At 54.9% G+C, this 17,131-nt stretch overlaps 2 protein-coding genes across 2 annotated transcripts in view; both read right to left on the reverse strand.

The window, feature by feature from the left end:
• PTK7 (protein tyrosine kinase 7 (inactive)) overlaps positions 1 to 9,837 on the reverse strand; it is a 37,745-nt gene extending 27,908 nt beyond the window's left edge. Inside the window, exon 1 of the mRNA XM_050893761.1 lies at positions 9,782 to 9,837. Within this exon, the coding sequence (XP_050749718.1) occupies positions 9,782 to 9,812 (31 nt within the window). The 5' untranslated portion in view covers positions 9,813 to 9,837. The remainder of the gene's footprint in view (positions 1 to 9,781) is intronic.
• Positions 9,838 to 12,118: 2,281 nt separating this feature from the next.
• On the reverse strand, positions 12,119 to 16,880 carry LOC127014602 (heme-binding protein 1-like). Its single transcript, XM_050894060.1, has 5 exons — positions 16,727 to 16,880; positions 16,390 to 16,475; positions 13,600 to 13,741; positions 13,274 to 13,457; positions 12,119 to 13,118 (listed from the first exon to the last, which is right to left on the reverse strand). The coding sequence occupies exons 1-5, from the start codon at positions 16,878 to 16,880 to the stop codon at positions 12,944 to 12,946; spliced, it is 741 nt and encodes a 246-aa protein (XP_050750017.1). The 3' UTR covers positions 12,119 to 12,943.
• Positions 16,881 to 17,131: the final 251 nt, after the last annotated feature.

The following is a 17,131-nucleotide window of genomic DNA, read 5'->3' on the forward strand; positions in this document are numbered from 1 at the left end:
TGCCCAGGGCTTCTCTCTGGGTTCGTATCATTTCTGCATCACTCCTCACGAGCATTTCAGGGACACTAGTTAATACTGCCTGCTGTGCATTGCACATCCATTTTCAGTCTATGTGGCACTGCCTTCCTCCTGGCTACAAAGCATCATCCACAACTCCCCATATCTGTCCCCAACTATGCCCTACAGATCTGCAGATTTCATCCAGCTCCTTCTCTTTTCATTGCTGGAAAGTTGAAGACCAGCCCCATTTCACAATCACCTTTTATGGTTGTGCAGGGCAGCACTGCTGTCCAGCTACGGCCCAGGACCTGCCTCCTGGGGGAAACATCACTGGGGAGACTGGACCTGTAGTATCACCTTTGAAAGCAAAGAGGGCACAGAAAGGAACAGTTCCTTGGTTATTTTCCTTAGAGCCGTTTATGAATCTATATTAAAAGCCACAAAAATAGGAAAGCAGACAGAAAAGCTAATATTTCCTCTGCTGATGCAGTATTAATTAAAAGGCAGCTTCTCTATGAGACGTTGCTACATTACCTCTCAGCTAAAAATGGAGAAAAGTCACTGAGTAGGAAGAATATGCAAGCAGGGCACTTTCTGGAATACTTTTACAAATCAATAACTAGGCAGAATGCTTGCTACAGATAGATCTAAACCAAAGCCCCAGTAACACATTAAAGAAAAGCTCAGGTATAACGGACTCGCAGAGACCAAAGTTCATACTAACCAAATCTCCTTGAAAAACAAGTGGTTTTCTCCATAGCGGTAGGACAGCTGATTCCCAATGTATCTGGAGAACAAATAATTGTTATTGGACAGTCACTAATCCACCCGTGGGAAGAGCACCAGGACATCCTAAGCAACCAAATGCCAAGGAAGCACACAAACAGTGGCAACAGACACCCAACAACCAGGTCCTGGAGAGTAAGAAGTTGTGCTGAGATATCTGCAGGTGCCTGGCTGCTCACCGTGGCCGCTTGGCAATCCAGGTAAAATGGATTGCTCCATCAAACCCATGGCACATCTTTGCATGGGAGCCATGCAGGAGAGCATCTCCAGCCAGTCAGAGGCAGGGCCAAATCCCAGCAAGGCCACACGAACACAGTGTGACACTGAAGGATGCCCAGCACAACACTCTTGTTTCCTTGGGTGCTTATTTCCTTGCCAAAATGTTAACCATTAAGATTAATGGTTTCTGCTTCAGGCCACGTGGTTTTGAGACTTTTCCTTAGCTGAGTGGAAGAATTCTTATCAAAGAAGTCTCTGATTTCCAAGAACCACCTGAACATCTCAGCAGCCCTGCCCCACCTCTGCTCTGATTTCTCACCACCTGTTGTGAACTGGGGGCCTGGCTCAAGGAGACAAGACCAATCTCAAGATGGGATGAGGAAGCCACAGCCACACCTGGCAAGACAGCAGTGCTCACAGCCAGGCATCGGAGAGAAGCTGAGCAACAGGTAAGTCTGAGAAGGGGACACGTGACATGCCATGTGGGGGTCTGGATACAGAAGAGGAACCAGGAAGAGGGGAGACAGGAGGCAGAACTGGAAAAGGAACAGTTGCACCTGGGCCAGAGCAACAAGGCAGCAAGACAGAGGCAGGACCTGGGCAGAAGGGTCAATGCTGCTGTGCCAGGCAAGGCCCCAGCGAGCAGCTCCTCCACTTACGCATCTGAATGCTGCAAGCACACACAACATGCAGGGACAGCCATCAGGAGCTAACTCAGCAGAGAAAAAAAATCACGTGTTGCCTTCGTAGCTCGGCTTTTGCTTGGAATATGGTGGATAAACATCTGTTCAAACCTGGCTGGAGGAAAGGGTGATCTCAAGACAATCAGCTGACATCCAGCCATCTCACTGCTACAGAAGGAGGCTCAGCCCAGGAACTGGCCACTCCCATAGCACCTGCCAGGTGCTCTCAGATGTCTCCAAGGCTCCCAGTGTTCACAGCAGGCAGTATGGAGGGATACAAAGAAAAACGCCAAGTAACTCACAGGAAGCTCTGTTTTCTTTGGTCTGAGACCATTTGCACACTTCTTCAACTGCTGGAGGAGACTTTCAATGTTGGCCCCTCTCCAGGGCAGCTACAGAGGCAACTAAACAACTCGTCCTCAGCAGCACCAACCCATCTATGCTCCCATGGATGGTTCAGGAGAGCTGTATGCACTGCCCTGTGTGGTACCCTACAAGACTGTCTGGTTTTATCTCCTCTGATCTTGTCTTTGCTGGGAAAGACAAAAACCATAACCTTTCCTCCCATGAAAGCTTCCCACTGACACAGGCACTGTCAGCGACTTCAACAGAGCCAGCACCATGGAGCAGCTCCATGCCACACAAGTGATGGGCCTCCCCAGCAAAGCCAGGACACACACCAAAGCACACTGCGTGGAGAGCAATAAAGGCACCTGCAAGCCGCAGCTTGTCCTGCCTTTAACCATTTGGAAAGTCACTGTATGTTTTGGAATCAAAGGCTTCCTTTGTGCTCCTAAAGAGGCCAAGGAGCAACCGTAATGAGGAGAGTGTTTATAGTTGGTCTTAAGCAATACTGTGCCTATCTTGTGCCAGCATCATGTTCAACAGCAAGGACAACCTTGCACAGAGCTGCCCAGAGGCACATAAGCCTCCCCTCTGCAGCCAGAATGGGGCTTGGCCTCCCCGTGCCATGGTTCTGGGGACAGAGCCCTCTGGCTTGTGGTGACAGAGGACGGAGCCTACTCGCTGGCGTGCCCATATTGACAGCAGTAGGATGCTGTCTTGGCTGCTTTTCAGGGCAGTCCGAGCTGCACCCAGGCATAAAATCCTGATGCTGGGACAAACCTCATCTCACAACAGAATCGCAGGAGAGGAAAAGTTATAAAGCTTGTCACCTTAGAGCTACCTTGAAAACAAATATCTGTCGTTAGCACTGAGGTCTGAGTGCAAAGTGCTCACGGACACTCCTGTCCTCCAGGAAAGGAGTCATCTAGGAACTGAACGTATGTCAACCAGGGGCTATACAAGTAGACTTCCAATACTCAGTCACTTAAACCCCAGCCCCTTCCTGCACCAGCTCCCAGCACAGGCAGCAACCCTGTGTCATCACCTTCTGCCAGCCTGCAACATCTCACTTTCCAGAGCGGGAGGGTTCACACACCCGAAATCAAATGTGTCACCCCACCTTCCAGACAGACCTCTGCTCATATCAGTTTTCTTCATTCCTCATCCTGCACAATATGAACACCAATCCAAGACATCCCAACCTCACAGAGGTCTAGACCATCTGACAGTGGTGGATTCAATTCGCGCACACACTCAGGGGCCCTCTGCACGCCCCAGTCCACAAATGCCAAACTTCCTGCCTGCTCCATTCAAATCAGAGCTTAATTTGACAAGGAGAAGACAGGCCATTGGTATCCCACTGGCAAGCTCCATCTCACACAAGGAATCATCGGTTAAAAACAGCCATGCCTCCTCTCCAGACACACAATTTGTGTGCACCCGCTGTGCAAGGGGACAGGGAGTTCACAAGTACTCATCACTGCGACGTTCCACCCTGGTAAGTCCCAGTCTGAATTCTCCTGTGGTTGGATCTGGCTAGTTTTCCTTTCTGTTCTCTGGGGCACCTGGACACCTCAGCATCCATCTGTTCACTATCAACAGGAATGTTTTAAATAGTGACCTGGGCCTCGCCTGGATGTCACCTAATATTTTTAATGATTAAAAGGCATTTTCAGGAGAAGTCCTTGCAGAACAACTTCAGAGGGTCAAAATCAGAGAACAGAGGATGGATTTTTGAAAGCTGACCAAATCAAAGGAGCAGCCCCAGGCAGTAACAGTCTGCAAAGAGTATCCAGCAAAAGCACCTACCCATCAACCTTCCCAAAGTGCTCCAAGATAAGCAGGCTCGAGAAGGGTCCAAGCTGGGCCGGCCCACCAAAACTCCTCATCCCAGGCACACAGACCAGGCTTTCAGAAGCTTGCAAATCACTCTGAAGTCCCCCTCGCCTCTCTCTTTGCTGATCAGACAGCACGTATCAGTTACCTCTCAGAGGAGAGGAAAGCAGTCTGTTCTGTGCACAGACAGAGATTGCTTCCCCGAAAAAGGCAAGGCTTAAATTAAGACTAGAAGTACTGTACAGCTCAGCCTTTTAAGCTCAGGAAAAACATTTTTGTATTAAATTTGAAAAAAACCTGGCAACAGTGAGGAACGGAGCTGGAGTAGCAGTCAATGAAAAGCACATGCGCTGCAGACCTGGCTGCCAACACAAATTGATGCTTTGAAACAAAGACCACTTGTGTTTGGCTTGAAGATCTTCCACAGCTACTCAGCAGGGGCTGCACAGATTAAAAGGAGACACAGGTAAAACACAGGAGAACAGCACTTGCTGCCAAGTATTTCCTCAGAACAAAGGAATGACCTGAAATGGAGTCCCTGCCTTGACGGGGTGGCATGGGTTCATCCTCACCGTGCTGCAACATGCCAAAGCAGGCAGAGGCAAGAGGAAACATTGGACAAACTTTTGGACACGACTCTATTCAACCTGAATTCAAGCAGCACCCAGACCCACAGACACACAGCCTGGACCCGGAGAGCTGCAGTTGCTTAACACACTGAATGTGCCTCCAACCTCAAGAGCCCACAGGAGCTTTGCTACAACCAGCCTGTGCCCATCTCCCATGGAGGAGAATATCCAGAAGAAACCCCAGACAACTATTCTTCCAGTGCTCCACTCCTTGAGACTGCAGACACTGGCGAGCATCCTGCAAAGCTTCTGTTGCACTCTGGTCTAGTTCCCAAACCAACCTACATCCGTATAAAGACATGCCTTGGAAGCCTCTCTTCCTTCCCGCTGCCTGCACAGTGATACGTTCAGAAGGCACAGGAAGAGTGAAAAAAGAGATGGTCTTCCTCACGATGATCCTTCAGTCTGGCCCTTTTTTGTTGAGGAACACCAGCCGTCCGGTCTAAACCAAACAGCAATAGCAACAGTTCCCATTACAAAGCAAGGTGGATTTGCTGGAACCGTGTGACTTGAGAGGTGATGGGACGCCGCTCCCTCACATAGCACCCAACAGCAATGCAGGAAAGCAGGCCCTGGACCAGATCCCCCAGCAACAGGCAAGGAAGAGGAGAGACAAACAGAGAGCTGACAGCTCATCAACACAACCAGGACAGCAGATCCTGACAGGGTTGGGTAGGATGGAAGAGGTGGAAGTGCAGGACCCTGCCCAGGCCGTACCCTCCAGAATCAAAAAGCCGTGTGCTTGCTTTCTTATGCTGTGATTCAATAGCTCTGGCATTAGGAAGGGAGCAAGCAGCTTCTAAAAGACCCCAGGGTCCCCCACTTTACTTGCACTCCCTCTGAACAACCTCCCTAAAAGGCAAGAGATGCACAACGTATCTGGACTGCTGAAAGCTCACGAGGACATCAGGAACAAGATGTGCAGAGCCTCCCAACCACAACAAAGCCCAGGGAACAGCCACTGCTCTAGCAGGCAGCCACATGAAAAGCCTCAAAACCTGCAGCATCCCTATCTGCTCCCTGTCAGGTCCCTCTCAGAGAACAAATCCTTCCATGCCCCACAGTGGGATTGCTTCTTCCAAGCAAGTTGGCACAGAAGGTATGCTACGTTCACAGCACAGCCCTTTAAGCCCACTGTGCAATGTAACGTCTGCTTTTCTAACAGCCTAACGGCATTTACAAGTAACTCTTGGATGCTACCTCCCAACATCCTCCAGGCAAGGAGCAGGACATGGAAACAGGCCACCCAGCACAGCATCTCTGCCATGCTGAAACGCACACTGATGCCCAAGAACCAACATGTTACCAACTGTCAAATCGTCATTTCTTCATCTCCCCTCCCCCTCTCTGCTAAGACACAGTTGATTTCTTATAAAGGTAAAAGACACTACACTTGCCCTTCTCCCACCTCAGGCATGACCAGCCTTCTCCAGTAGGTATCGCCATGCCAAAGATGTTCCCCTCAGGGCCTGGGGAGGTGAATTGCTACAGCTGCCTCTGTCACTTACAGAGCAAAATCCACTGTCCTAGTTCACAGCTTTTGCAAACCCCCCGAAACCCAATGTTAACAGCCCATGCAACTTAAATCCTCATAAAGGAGAATGTTCCTGTGCATCTGCCAAGCATCTTGTCAGCCTCGCTGCCCTCCAGGCCTTCAAAGAGCTGCCTGTCCCAGCCCATGAGACCGCCACTCATGTTAGGAGAACGAGACCTGTTTCCTTGGAGTCTGGACAATCACATGTCCTCCGATCTCAGGGGAATTTCCCTGCAAACACCGCAGCAGCAACTGCCTTCACAAAGAGCACGTTTGTACCCAAGTCTGTCTGCTGCTAAATAAGCATTTGTTCCAAGTTCCCAATATCGAAAGCAGTGGAAACACCCACTGCTAATGTGAAATATTTTGCATTCCAGGCCTGAGAGCTATGCTTGAAAATGTTCAGAGAGGAAAGAGTGTTTATTCACTGGAGAGAGGTGTAGGTCCAGCTATTTACTTAAGTCCACGTGTGCTTGCTGGAAGACAGCTTTGATCTTTGCAGCTCAAACAGCAGACGAATTGCAATGGAGGGAAGAAAAATATTAGTGTAAAGTTCCCCTAGTAAATACCTGTAACCAGGCCTCACAGCCTTCAGATCTTTTTTAAGTGCCTTATCGCTTACAGCCAGACTGGCCCCTGCATTCTTGCCCGCTGCCCCAAAGCCAGGCTCTTCCCACTCCTTTCCTACCTTCTTCTCTCCATTCCCCTTGGACTCCATGGCCTTTGGAGAAAGCACAGCCTGCCCTCCTAGGACACCTATGTTTGTCTGCTTGGATGCAACATGGACCCGCCTTTGGTCAAACAAGGTGAGACCTATCCATCTGAGCAACACGCAGACGTGCGGTGCCATCCACCCACCTCTCTTGAGCAAGAGGGCTTCAGCAGGCTGTGAGGAAACGCGCTCCCATCAGCAAGAGCATTCATCACCCAGCATGCAACTAAATACAGGTGCTGGCTGCAGTTTAAACATCTGCCCATCTGCCTTTAGAAGATGGTTTAATTCCAGATCAATTAAGAGATCAGAGGACATCTTTAAAGGATGCAGAACATGTCAACTCTCTGGTTGGGGCCAGCTCTCAGTGGTCCAGGACCCACTGTGCAGACAAAGAAGTGCCTACAGCCATGATTATGGAGTCACCGTGCCTTTGAAGCTCCTGCCATGGTGGGGTTACAGCCTGCCTGGAGCACTGCCTGAGCACAGCCAAGTCCCAAGAGGGTTCACATCCTTTATAAGAAAAGAATGGTATTGGCTTGTCACCGCTTTGCCCCAAAACAGCCAAAAAAATGCTGGGCAGCACAGCTTTTTCGGCTGCTGAAGGGATGCTCACTCAGCTCAACTATCATAGTACCTGGTCTGGCTGCAGAGGACTTGGAGCCGCTGGAAAAACAGATGGCAGCTTCAGCTCAAAGAGCAGAAGTCACCCAAGTTTTACTATTGGAAATTAATTTTGGACCCTTTAAACCCAAGAGAAATTCTCAGATCCTATCTGATCATTCCTGTTTTCAGAGATTTTCTTCTTTAGGAACAGGCTTGCTAGCGAGCACAAGAAAAGCACTGCCATACAGAAACATACAGCTCAACACAGGACATGGAGGCACTTCCAGAACAAAACAGACCTTTTAGGGTTTTTTAGCTTTAAAGACAAGTTGACTCAGCAAATATTTCCTCTGCTAGCATTTCAACCACATGTTCCAGCAGAAGCCAGCACACATCTGGCATGCTTCAGTGTCATTGCCAGAAAGATCACAGCTTCGCTGAGCAACGGAAATGGAGAAACAGGGACCAGCAGTCCAGGCACCGAGCACTCCTGGAACACATACGTGGCAAAGGAGGATCACAGAAAGGACCCATATCAGCCATGGATATCCCACACCTCACAGGTCTTTCCCTAGCCCTCTCTCCAAACAGCATTCACAGGCAAAGGGAGACACTGCCCTGCAACCTGCAAAACTTACCACTAGCCTGTAAAACCTAGACATCGAACTGTACATTTTGGCCACATTGCTGGCATCTCAGATTTTTTACAGTGTCCGTGAGCTGGATGGCAGCACGTTCCTCCCAGTGCTGTAGGACATGGTCCTGCTGAGCAAGAGAAACGAGGAGGAGAGTACATGCTTGAAGCAGCAGAGAAACTCCAGCAACTGGAGAGGGGAGCGTGCTGGCAGGAAGGGTGGCGCACAGCCCTCATGGGCAGGCCTGCACATCCCAGCTGCCGGTGGCGGCATGCTGGCAGGTAGGCAAATACTGCCAGCAAGTCCACAGGGCCCTGTGGCTCCAAACCAGAGCCCAAGCAAAGCATGCACTCCCCCTCTGGAAACAGCCTTCCCAGACGGCTGCCAAGGCATTTGGCAATTACGGTGCTAATCAGCTAAATAAGTGCTGCTTTTTGTGCTTATCAGCTGTAAATTAGACATTACTTGCAGCCTGGCAGCAGGGCTCAGCCACAGCTCCAGACACTCAAAGAGGAGCAGCAGCGCTATTAATACCTTTCCCTCAGAGGCAGTATCCTCCCCAGGTGCTAGACTAAGATTGCTCTTGATTTTGCAGCAGAAACTGCAAAACAAATTGTACAATTGAGCACAGTGACACAGAAGGGACCACAAGCAGCTACTGGCGGCATGCAGGACCCTGTCTGCAGGGTTCCCAACTGAAGGGGGCAAGAAACACGGCAGCATAGTGTGGGGCAGACACAGGACCCTTCAAAGCCAGGCTGGAAACCAGCTCACAGTCCCTGTGGCTCTTGCACCACAGCCAAAACCCTGGGCTCCTCAGGCAAGGAAAATGGCGCTAGGAGGCCAGCAGGGAAAACACCATGGAGCAGAGCGAGGGAAGGTGGGTTTGGGCCTTGCGGCTGGATTTGAACGCTGTGAAAAGCAGCAGCCAGGAAAATCAACCAGCCGCCCCCAAGCCTCTGTGCCACCGATGAGGATGGCAGAGCTGCGAACAGCCAGGGAGACTGGCTCACACCCTGCACAGCATGGAGGGTGGCACAGGGGGGACGGCTCACCCGGATGTGCTCAGCAAGCGACAAAACCCCCTCAGCAGTTGGGAGGCCAATTTCTACGGGTGGGAGCCCAATGCATACCCACCATCTTCTCTCCGAGTTTTGATCTGCTCTGATTTCATGGGAAAAACACCCACTGCTACACACAAACAGCCTTCCTGGCATCAGCCCTCACGACTGGGCCCGGAGAGGCTGCGAGACAGGGCCGAGCCCAGCGAGAGGGGGGCTTCGAGAGCCACCTCCCCGGAGGAGCGCCTGTTCGCCGTCTCCCAGACGGCAAATGTCTGGCGCATTTGCATCCGAGTTCATTTAAATGACGAGCGAGCGGGCAGCAGGGCGAGCCAGCGCACGCCGGGGAAGGAGAGCCAGGGCGAGGCGCTCCGGCAACTCCCGCAGCGCAGCAGGGCTCCGCGGGGCGGGGGCGCGGCCGCCCTCCGGGGTCGAAGCGACGGCGCCCCGCGCAGCTCCTGCTCCGCGCCGGAGCCCTGCGGGCCGAGCGGGCCCGTCCTGGGACACTGGGCCCCATCACCGCCGGGCTCACAGGAACCCGGGGGGCCCAGACCACCGGGGGCTCTGCCCAGGAGGCGGCTGCGCCGCCTCCACTCCCCGGGGGCGGCGGCCGCGGAGCGCCTCCGCCCCCGCCCCGCCGACGGCCCCCGCGCGGCCCCGCCGCCGCGGGCGGGCACCGGGACCCGCATCCCCAGGGCGGGGGAGGCTGCGGCACTTAGCCCAGCCCGCACTCACCCAGCACCAGGAGCGCCCGCACCGCTGCCATCCTCCGCGCCGCCCTCCGCCGCGCCGGTCAGTGCGCGCCCCGGCCCCTAGCCATGCCGCCGCCGCCCCGCCTGCCGCCACCGCCCCGCCGGGAGGGGCTTCCGGAGGCGGGCCGGCTACCGGAAACCGGGCGGGGCCCGGACAGCGGCGGGCCGGGGGGGAGCGGGGCCCCGCGGGCAGCGCCAGGCCCAGACCCCGGCTCAGCCGGGAGCCCCTGCCGCGGTGCGCGAGGCGAAGCGCTCGCCGTCACCGTCCCCCGCAGAGCGGGCCCGAAGGGCCGCTGGGGAGCCGCGGCAGCCGCCGAGCCTCACCGGCACGGGGGACGAGGGTCGCGCCAGGAGACCCTGGGCTGCCCAGCTAGGACCCCCGCGCCGCAGGGCGCCGGGTGCCCCCTGCTCCTGTCCGTAGCAAGCCCCAACATGGGGCGTCCAGAGCAGCGAGGAGGCGACAGGTTCCCCTGCCGCCAAGGGGCCCCTCACAGACGGGCTGTTTGTTAAACACAAAGCTCCTCATCTGTACTGCTGTTGAGAGACCCTGTGAAAGCACAGGGGCATCTGGGAGCCAGGAGCTCTGCACCCCACTACGGGCAGAGGGCTGGACACACAGCCCCAGCAGCACAACACATTTTCTGCTCCTTGCTGCTCCTCCACATCGCCCAAAGTCGGGGCACAGCAGTGCAAGCTGTCCTGGCCACCTGCACAGCGCAGGCTGGAGGCCTCCCTGCCTGACCGAACACCTCCCGTGGAGCCTGCTGCAGCCCTGCACCACTGGCTCTGGCAGCTGCAGCTCTGAACGCCAGCTTTCCAGACGGTTTGCTGAGCCTCCAAAACGCTGGCTGCTTTTGGTACTGCGTGGAAGACTCACCATCAGACAGTGCTGCTGGATCCATCACAGAGAATGCTGAAACCTTGACTCAGCAAAGCCTGTGGCACAGGATGGGAGCATGCCTGCTGCCCTGTGTGGCAGTGCCAGCCTGGAGCTGCACCAGAAGCCCCTACCATTACCACCTCCAGCAGGGCCTGGGAGACGACGGAGCTGCCCTGGCAGGGCGCGTGGCTGTGCAGCTTTGCCAGTAGCCGCAGATCAGTGCTCTTTCATAGGGAAGCCACCACTTCCCATCACCGAAAGCTGTTCTGGTTGTGGCTGGGGACCAAGCAGGCTCAGAGGAAGTGGTAGCCTATTCAGCAAGCTCTAGAAAGCAAGCTTTACTTCCACCTGCAAGCTCAGGGCAAGCAAGCAAAGCAGCTGATGTGTAGTAAGAGGAAGGGTCTCTGTCCCACGCACACTGGCTGACTTTGCTCTCCCACTGATGCTGAGCCACCTGATTCCAGCCTCACGTAAGGGAATTGCTTCTCCTTCCCCAGGAGAGAAGTGAGCACAGCACTGCTAATCCAGGTATTGCCACTCTTATCTGAGGAGCACTTGCCACATCAGCCCTCAGAGCACCTCCCCAGCCTTTAGTGCTCCAGGGACAAGAACTGCACAAGATACCCAGGAAACCACTGTCTGCTCTTGCTGTGCTTGCCCAGACTCTGCCTGAAGCTACCTCGCTCCCTCGAAGAGGAGGGTGTAACATGCTCAGCGCTGTTCTCCCCACAGCCACAGGCTGGGCAGCCAGGCTCCCTCACTGCCAGAGGGCAAGCCAGCCTGCACAGGGCAGTGAACAGCATCTGATTGGAGAATGGAGTGGCAGAAGCCACCTGCACTGCTAGGGCAATGAGACGACAGAGCTGGCCCTGGCCTTCCCCCTCTCCGGCTGCATTGCAGGGTCAAAGGGCCAGAGCCAGAGTTTGAGCAGCAGCAGCAGGAGGTGAGGCACACAGCACACCTCCAGTTACAGCAGGAGGAAACTCCTTGGGAACTGGGTCAGAAGCAGTCAGAAGTCCCTCCACACTGAGCCAGTTAAGCACATCCCTGCAAAAGTACACCAGTTTCTGCAGCCAACCAGCATGACGTGCAGTCACTTTTGAATTCTCAGCTCCCAAGATGAGGTGCAGTACAGTCAAGGAGCCAACTTTTTGCATGGGGGAAAAAACGAGGCTAAAGCAGACCCCATCCAACAGAAAACCACCTTACCTGCAGAGGAGTGTGGCCACAGTTGTTTGTAGCAGCAATGTAAGCAGCCTGTGCAGCAAAGCAGAGGCTGTGCCTAGCTGAAGACAAGGTCATAACCTGGGCAAACATTAGAGCCCTTCTAATTAGCCACAGCTTTGCAGCCTGGAGCATCCTGAGGAGGGAGAGAGCAAGGCTCTTCCCAAGCCAACCTGGGCACCCCCCATCCCCACCATCAGTGATCTGCAGCTGCAGTGGTTTGAGCTGGGTTTATTTACTGTTGGCACTGCCAGCTTCCTCCAGGAAAGCATGACGATACTCATGGGTGTGAAACTCACTGATCAATGCACAACACAACACACAGCGGTGCCACTGCTGCTGCTGTCAGGACCTGTCCCTCTCAGCTTGCAGCAGGTCTGCAAAACAGCACCCACAACTGATGGACAAAGGCTGCCAGCGGTCCTGGCTGAGGATGGTGAGTGACAGCCAGGGAGGCACCCAAAAGTCCGAAGAGAGCCACCCCAGCAGGAAACATTCAGGATCCACATCTTGCTTGTGGCAAGCCCTTTCCCCCTTCAAACCCCACTGTCCCTGTAGCAGCATTTCAGCAGCTCTGGGACAGGCAGCAATTCTCACAGGAACCAGGCCAGAGCCCAGACAGAGCCCCACACCACGTACACAATCATTTGCCTTCTAAACACCATGAGCTCGTGACTCTGCCAACCACAAGCCCCACTAGCATGCCTGGCACAGCTCTGCAACCCCAGCTCAGAGCTGAGAGAAGCCCAGGTCAGGCTAGCACATTGCACAAGCCCACACGGTTACTGCCTTACATGAGCCCCCACCACATACTTCCCACCAGAAGCCTGCTGCAGAGGCTCTCCCTGATGCCAGCTCCAGCCTCAGCTGGCCCCTGAGGGCTGGGCCCTCACAGGGCAGAGTGCAAACCCACTCCACAGTCTCCTAGTCTGTCATTTTGTTGGTAAATGGTGGGTCAGGATGTGCATTTGTCTCCTTTGGGTCAGAACTGCCATCTACACCAGGTCCAGTCGCAGGACGGTTTGCGGTCACAGAGGGGACTCACTCTGCTCGGCAGATGAACCAGATCTCATTGCGGCGCTGAGGGATGCTGGGATTTTCATAAGCAGCCACGATGTAGGTTTCCCGGAGCACAGTGTCTGTGGAGCCCAAGAGCTCCCAGAAGAGACTGATCTCTCGCAGAATCGTCTCCTCAGTGGTCATCCCATAGAAAACCCTGCAGCAAAGGGAGCAAAGTAAGCAACAGAGCCAGCACATTCCCCCTTCCCACAGCCAGGGCTCCCATCCCTCCACCCAAGGAACCACAGCAGCCATGCAGGGAGTTCATACACTTCTGCTGAGCTGAGAAAACACCTCTGGTGCTGGGGTCACCTGGTTATAACCCGGAGCGGTGCCCTCTCGGTGATGTGGATTTCGGGGTCTGTGGGAACAGGGGGGTTTTGCTGGAACTCTCCCGGGAGATAATAGGCAGTTATGACCTCACGCTCCAGCTCGGTCCCCTCCTTGGTCAGGTGGATTTCATTGAGCACTGGGACGGTCATGCCCAGATAGCAACCTGGAAGGAGGCAGGAAGGCAGTGGGCACAGTGAGATGGCTGGGTCAGTGGCAGCAGCCCTCCTCCCCACTCCAGATGAACAGTGGTAGGGCCCTCCCTCTGTGCAGCCTGCCAGCCCCCTCCAGCCCCTGACTGCACACACCTACAGAGTTCTCCTTGCAGATGTAGTGCATGAGCTTCATGAAGCTCATGGAGATGCTCTGCTCATACATGGGCTCCCCCTTGGTGACACACGCCCACTTCCCAGCTGGGTACCGCCGCTCCTCGTAGGCTGCTTCCTCGCACTGAAACAGGCCACAGACAAGCCAAGTCAGAGTTAAGCACACTGACAACACTGCAGCACTTGGGTGGCAAAACCAACACCGACAGGCAGCAAGTGGGGAGACAGGACCCTGCCAAACTGAGACCCCCTGCTAGTCAGTGATTGGCAGGGGAGGCCGGAGAAGGTGAGGGGAACTGGCATCACACGCACCTCAGACAAGGACGCTTAACAGCACCAGGCGAAAGTCAGCGAAAGGAAAAGCACAGACAGGGGACAGGGTGCAGGGAGGCTTGGAGGCTCCTGGCATGCACAAGGAATGCAGCACATTCTCAGCACAGGACTTCCTGCTCCTCTCCAGCCGCTGTCCTGCCTACTCACAAGGATGTTCCTCATTCCAGGCACCTAAAGGCCTCCAGTAAGGTTGACTTTATTCTCAGGTGCAGTGCCTTTTCCCTGGAGCACTGCGTGCAGAGAGGATAACAAGCAAAAAGCCTCCTGCCCAGTAGAAGGGAAAGTCTGGCAGAAGAGCTCTAGCACCCAGAAAAGCATTGAAGGGTGGAACAAAACTCCTCTCAGATCCTTCTCCCATACCAACAAGTGACAGGAGGAAGAAGAGACATGAACCCAGCTGGCTAAGAGGGGACAGCTTTATGGGATGGGTCAGAATCTCTATTTTCAGCACAGATGCCCAGTCTTCTGGACAAACCCAACACAGAAGCGGGGCAGGGGGAGCAGGGAAATTGCATCTGCATCTGCTCATGGTATGGTTATAACCACAGGTACCACATAAAGAGGGGCTGGGAAGTTGTAGCCAGCACCTATCTTCCTGCTCTCAGCTTCTTCTTCAGCCAGATTAAAGCAGTCATGAGACAACCTTGTTCCACAGAGCTCAGGGTACCTGTCCAAACTTCTGTGCTCCACAGCTGTGCTAGCAGTGAGTGAGCCAGGAAGTTGTGACCAGCCTCAACACTGAGTGCAGCCTCCCTGTGCCTACACCGAAATCAGGTATCTACTCAGAAATCCAAACCAAAGGCAGAAGGAAGGTATCTGGGCTGTTCGTGTGCATCAGTGGAGTGCCAGGAAGAAGAGTGCCCCAAAACACTGCAGGCCAGCCAGCATTCGCCCTCTAGATGGGGCCATGCCTGCTATTGTCCCACCAAGCAAAGCAAAGCAAGAGCATTTTCCAAGCAAGGAAACCACCAGTCCCTCTAGACTATTTGCAACTCTCATCTGCCACACCATCTGCAAATAAACCTATCAATCCAGCAAGGCATGGTGTCTGGCCCTTCCACAGCCTGATCCTTATAGTAAGCACCACCACTCTAGAAAATGAGAGTTGACCAAGAGGAAGAGTGGAGATGCTTCACACAGATGCAGTAGCAACAGGTCCCTGCAATGTGAGCTGGGGAATTTGACTCAGTACTGACAGAGCCAGGCTCTGTAGGTGGCATAATAATTCACTTGTCTCCAAGAGGATGAGGGCTTGTAGCACTGGGAGCTCAGGAGGAGCAAACAAATGCTACCAACCTGCCCAAGCCTGGGAAACGTGTCCTTAAGGGCCCCAGCTCCAGAGTCTCCTCAGCACTAATGCCAGGAAGTGGCTCCTACCTCCTCACCCAGCCCCAGAGTAAAACTCCAAGAATCTTCCTCAGGCACAGAGGGGATGCCAATAGCAACAAAAGATCTTCAGGCCCCGCAGAGTCTTGAGGCCCCATTCCTGCCCAGAACTGGCATAGGTAGAGAAGAGCCCAGACTAAGTCCCTGGGACCCAGAAGAACAGGGGAAGAGGGAGTGTGGTGAAGCCCCAGTTCAGAGCTGTACAACCCACATGCTCAGACACGTTTTACTAGCAGGAGTGCTGGACCTCAGCCCAGAAGAAATTGGTTAAGCTCTCCTCATATAGAGGACAATTGACAGATGTCTTCTTGGTAGCAAGCCTGCAGGGACACAGGAACCAGTCTGACAAGTGCTTCTTCATAGTTGTTTCTCAAAGCTCAAAAGCACCCTTTTGTGCGAGAGATGAGAGGAGGTGTGCAACTTAGCCAGCAAGAACAGAAGATCTTCAGGCAGAAGCTACCATGTTTGGATTGGCAGTTGTGACAAACAACACCACATGCTCAGGTTGGACAGCCAGGGCCTTAGGGCCCGTGTTCCACACAGAAGCAGCCTTGTCTTGTGCCAGCTGAGATCTCCAGCTCAACCAGTAGCCACACAACTAGCACAAACACAGCAGGACTTTGAGCTATACAACAAGGTGTTTTGAGCAAGGCAAGGAGCAGACTCTGAACTGAAAATTCACTCTCTTGGATGTGCCCACCCCAGCAGAGGATAGGTTGGTAAAGGAGGCAGCTGGAAGCCAGGAGACCAGAGAAAGCAGCAAGACTAGTCCAATTTTAAAATAAAGGCTGGGAAGCTGCGCGTTGCCATTACTCAACATAGAAGAAGATGCAGGAATGGCAGAATGCTGCACCAATCCAGAGTTGCCATCCTGGCTGCAGTGCTTCTGCAGAAACCTCTGTGAGGCCAGTGTACATAAGCCGACGTGTGGCTGCCTTCTCTGCAAGGAAAATGCTCTTCCTGCTCCCCAGGCTGGCAGCAGCACCCGCACCAGCCTCACCCCAGGCAGGCAGTGGGCGAAAACCTAGGTGTGCAGAGAGGAGCAGGCCTCACCTTCTCATGCTGTGAGAGGGTAACATACGGCACGGGCTCGCGAGTCTGGTTGTGCCGGGTCATCTGGACGATCGGGCCTGCCATATCTGCAAGGCAAAGCACAGGAGAGGCGAGGCTTGCCCAGGCTGGAGAGCAGAGGGAGTCCTGCGGCGCACCGGGCTCGGCCCCACCAACTCCGGTACGTGCCGCCGGCCCCGCAGCCGGCTCGCAGGGCGCTGTCAGCCCCGGAAGGGCTCCCCCGCCTTCCGCGTCTGCACCACCTCCGCAGCCCGGCTTAGGGTCCCCCCAGGCTGCCTCGGCAGCGGGGCCCCCCGCCACAGCGCGGCTCAGCGCTCACCTCGGGGCAGGCTCACTCGGTGCGTGCTGGCTACGGCCTCCCAGTAGGCGAACAACCGGCCCCGCTCCTGCTCCTCCTCGTCGCCATCCTCCCCGCCGCCAGCTGCGGCCTCCTCGCCCAGCCCGTCCAGGTCCTCCAGCGTGATGCGCGCCATGGCCCCCCTCCGCCGCGCACCCGGAAGTGAGCGGTCCGGAGGGTAGCGCCCCGCCCCCGACTGGCGTCACAGCTGTCGTCACGAGGCCGCCCCCTCGCGCGCCGGCGGGCCCGCTGTAAATGCGCACGGCGCGTGTCGCCGTTGTTCCCCCAGCAGGCGTCGCCCGCGTCCCCACTCCGCTCCGCCCCCCGGCTCCGCTCCGCGCCCCCCCCCCCCCCCCCCCCCCCCCGCCACGGGCCGATCCGCGGTCG

This window comes from Gymnogyps californianus, chromosome 3 (assembly GCF_018139145.2).
Source record: "Gymnogyps californianus isolate 813 chromosome 3, ASM1813914v2, whole genome shotgun sequence".
In the NCBI taxonomy this organism is placed as follows: Eukaryota; Metazoa; Chordata; class Aves; order Accipitriformes; family Cathartidae; genus Gymnogyps; species Gymnogyps californianus.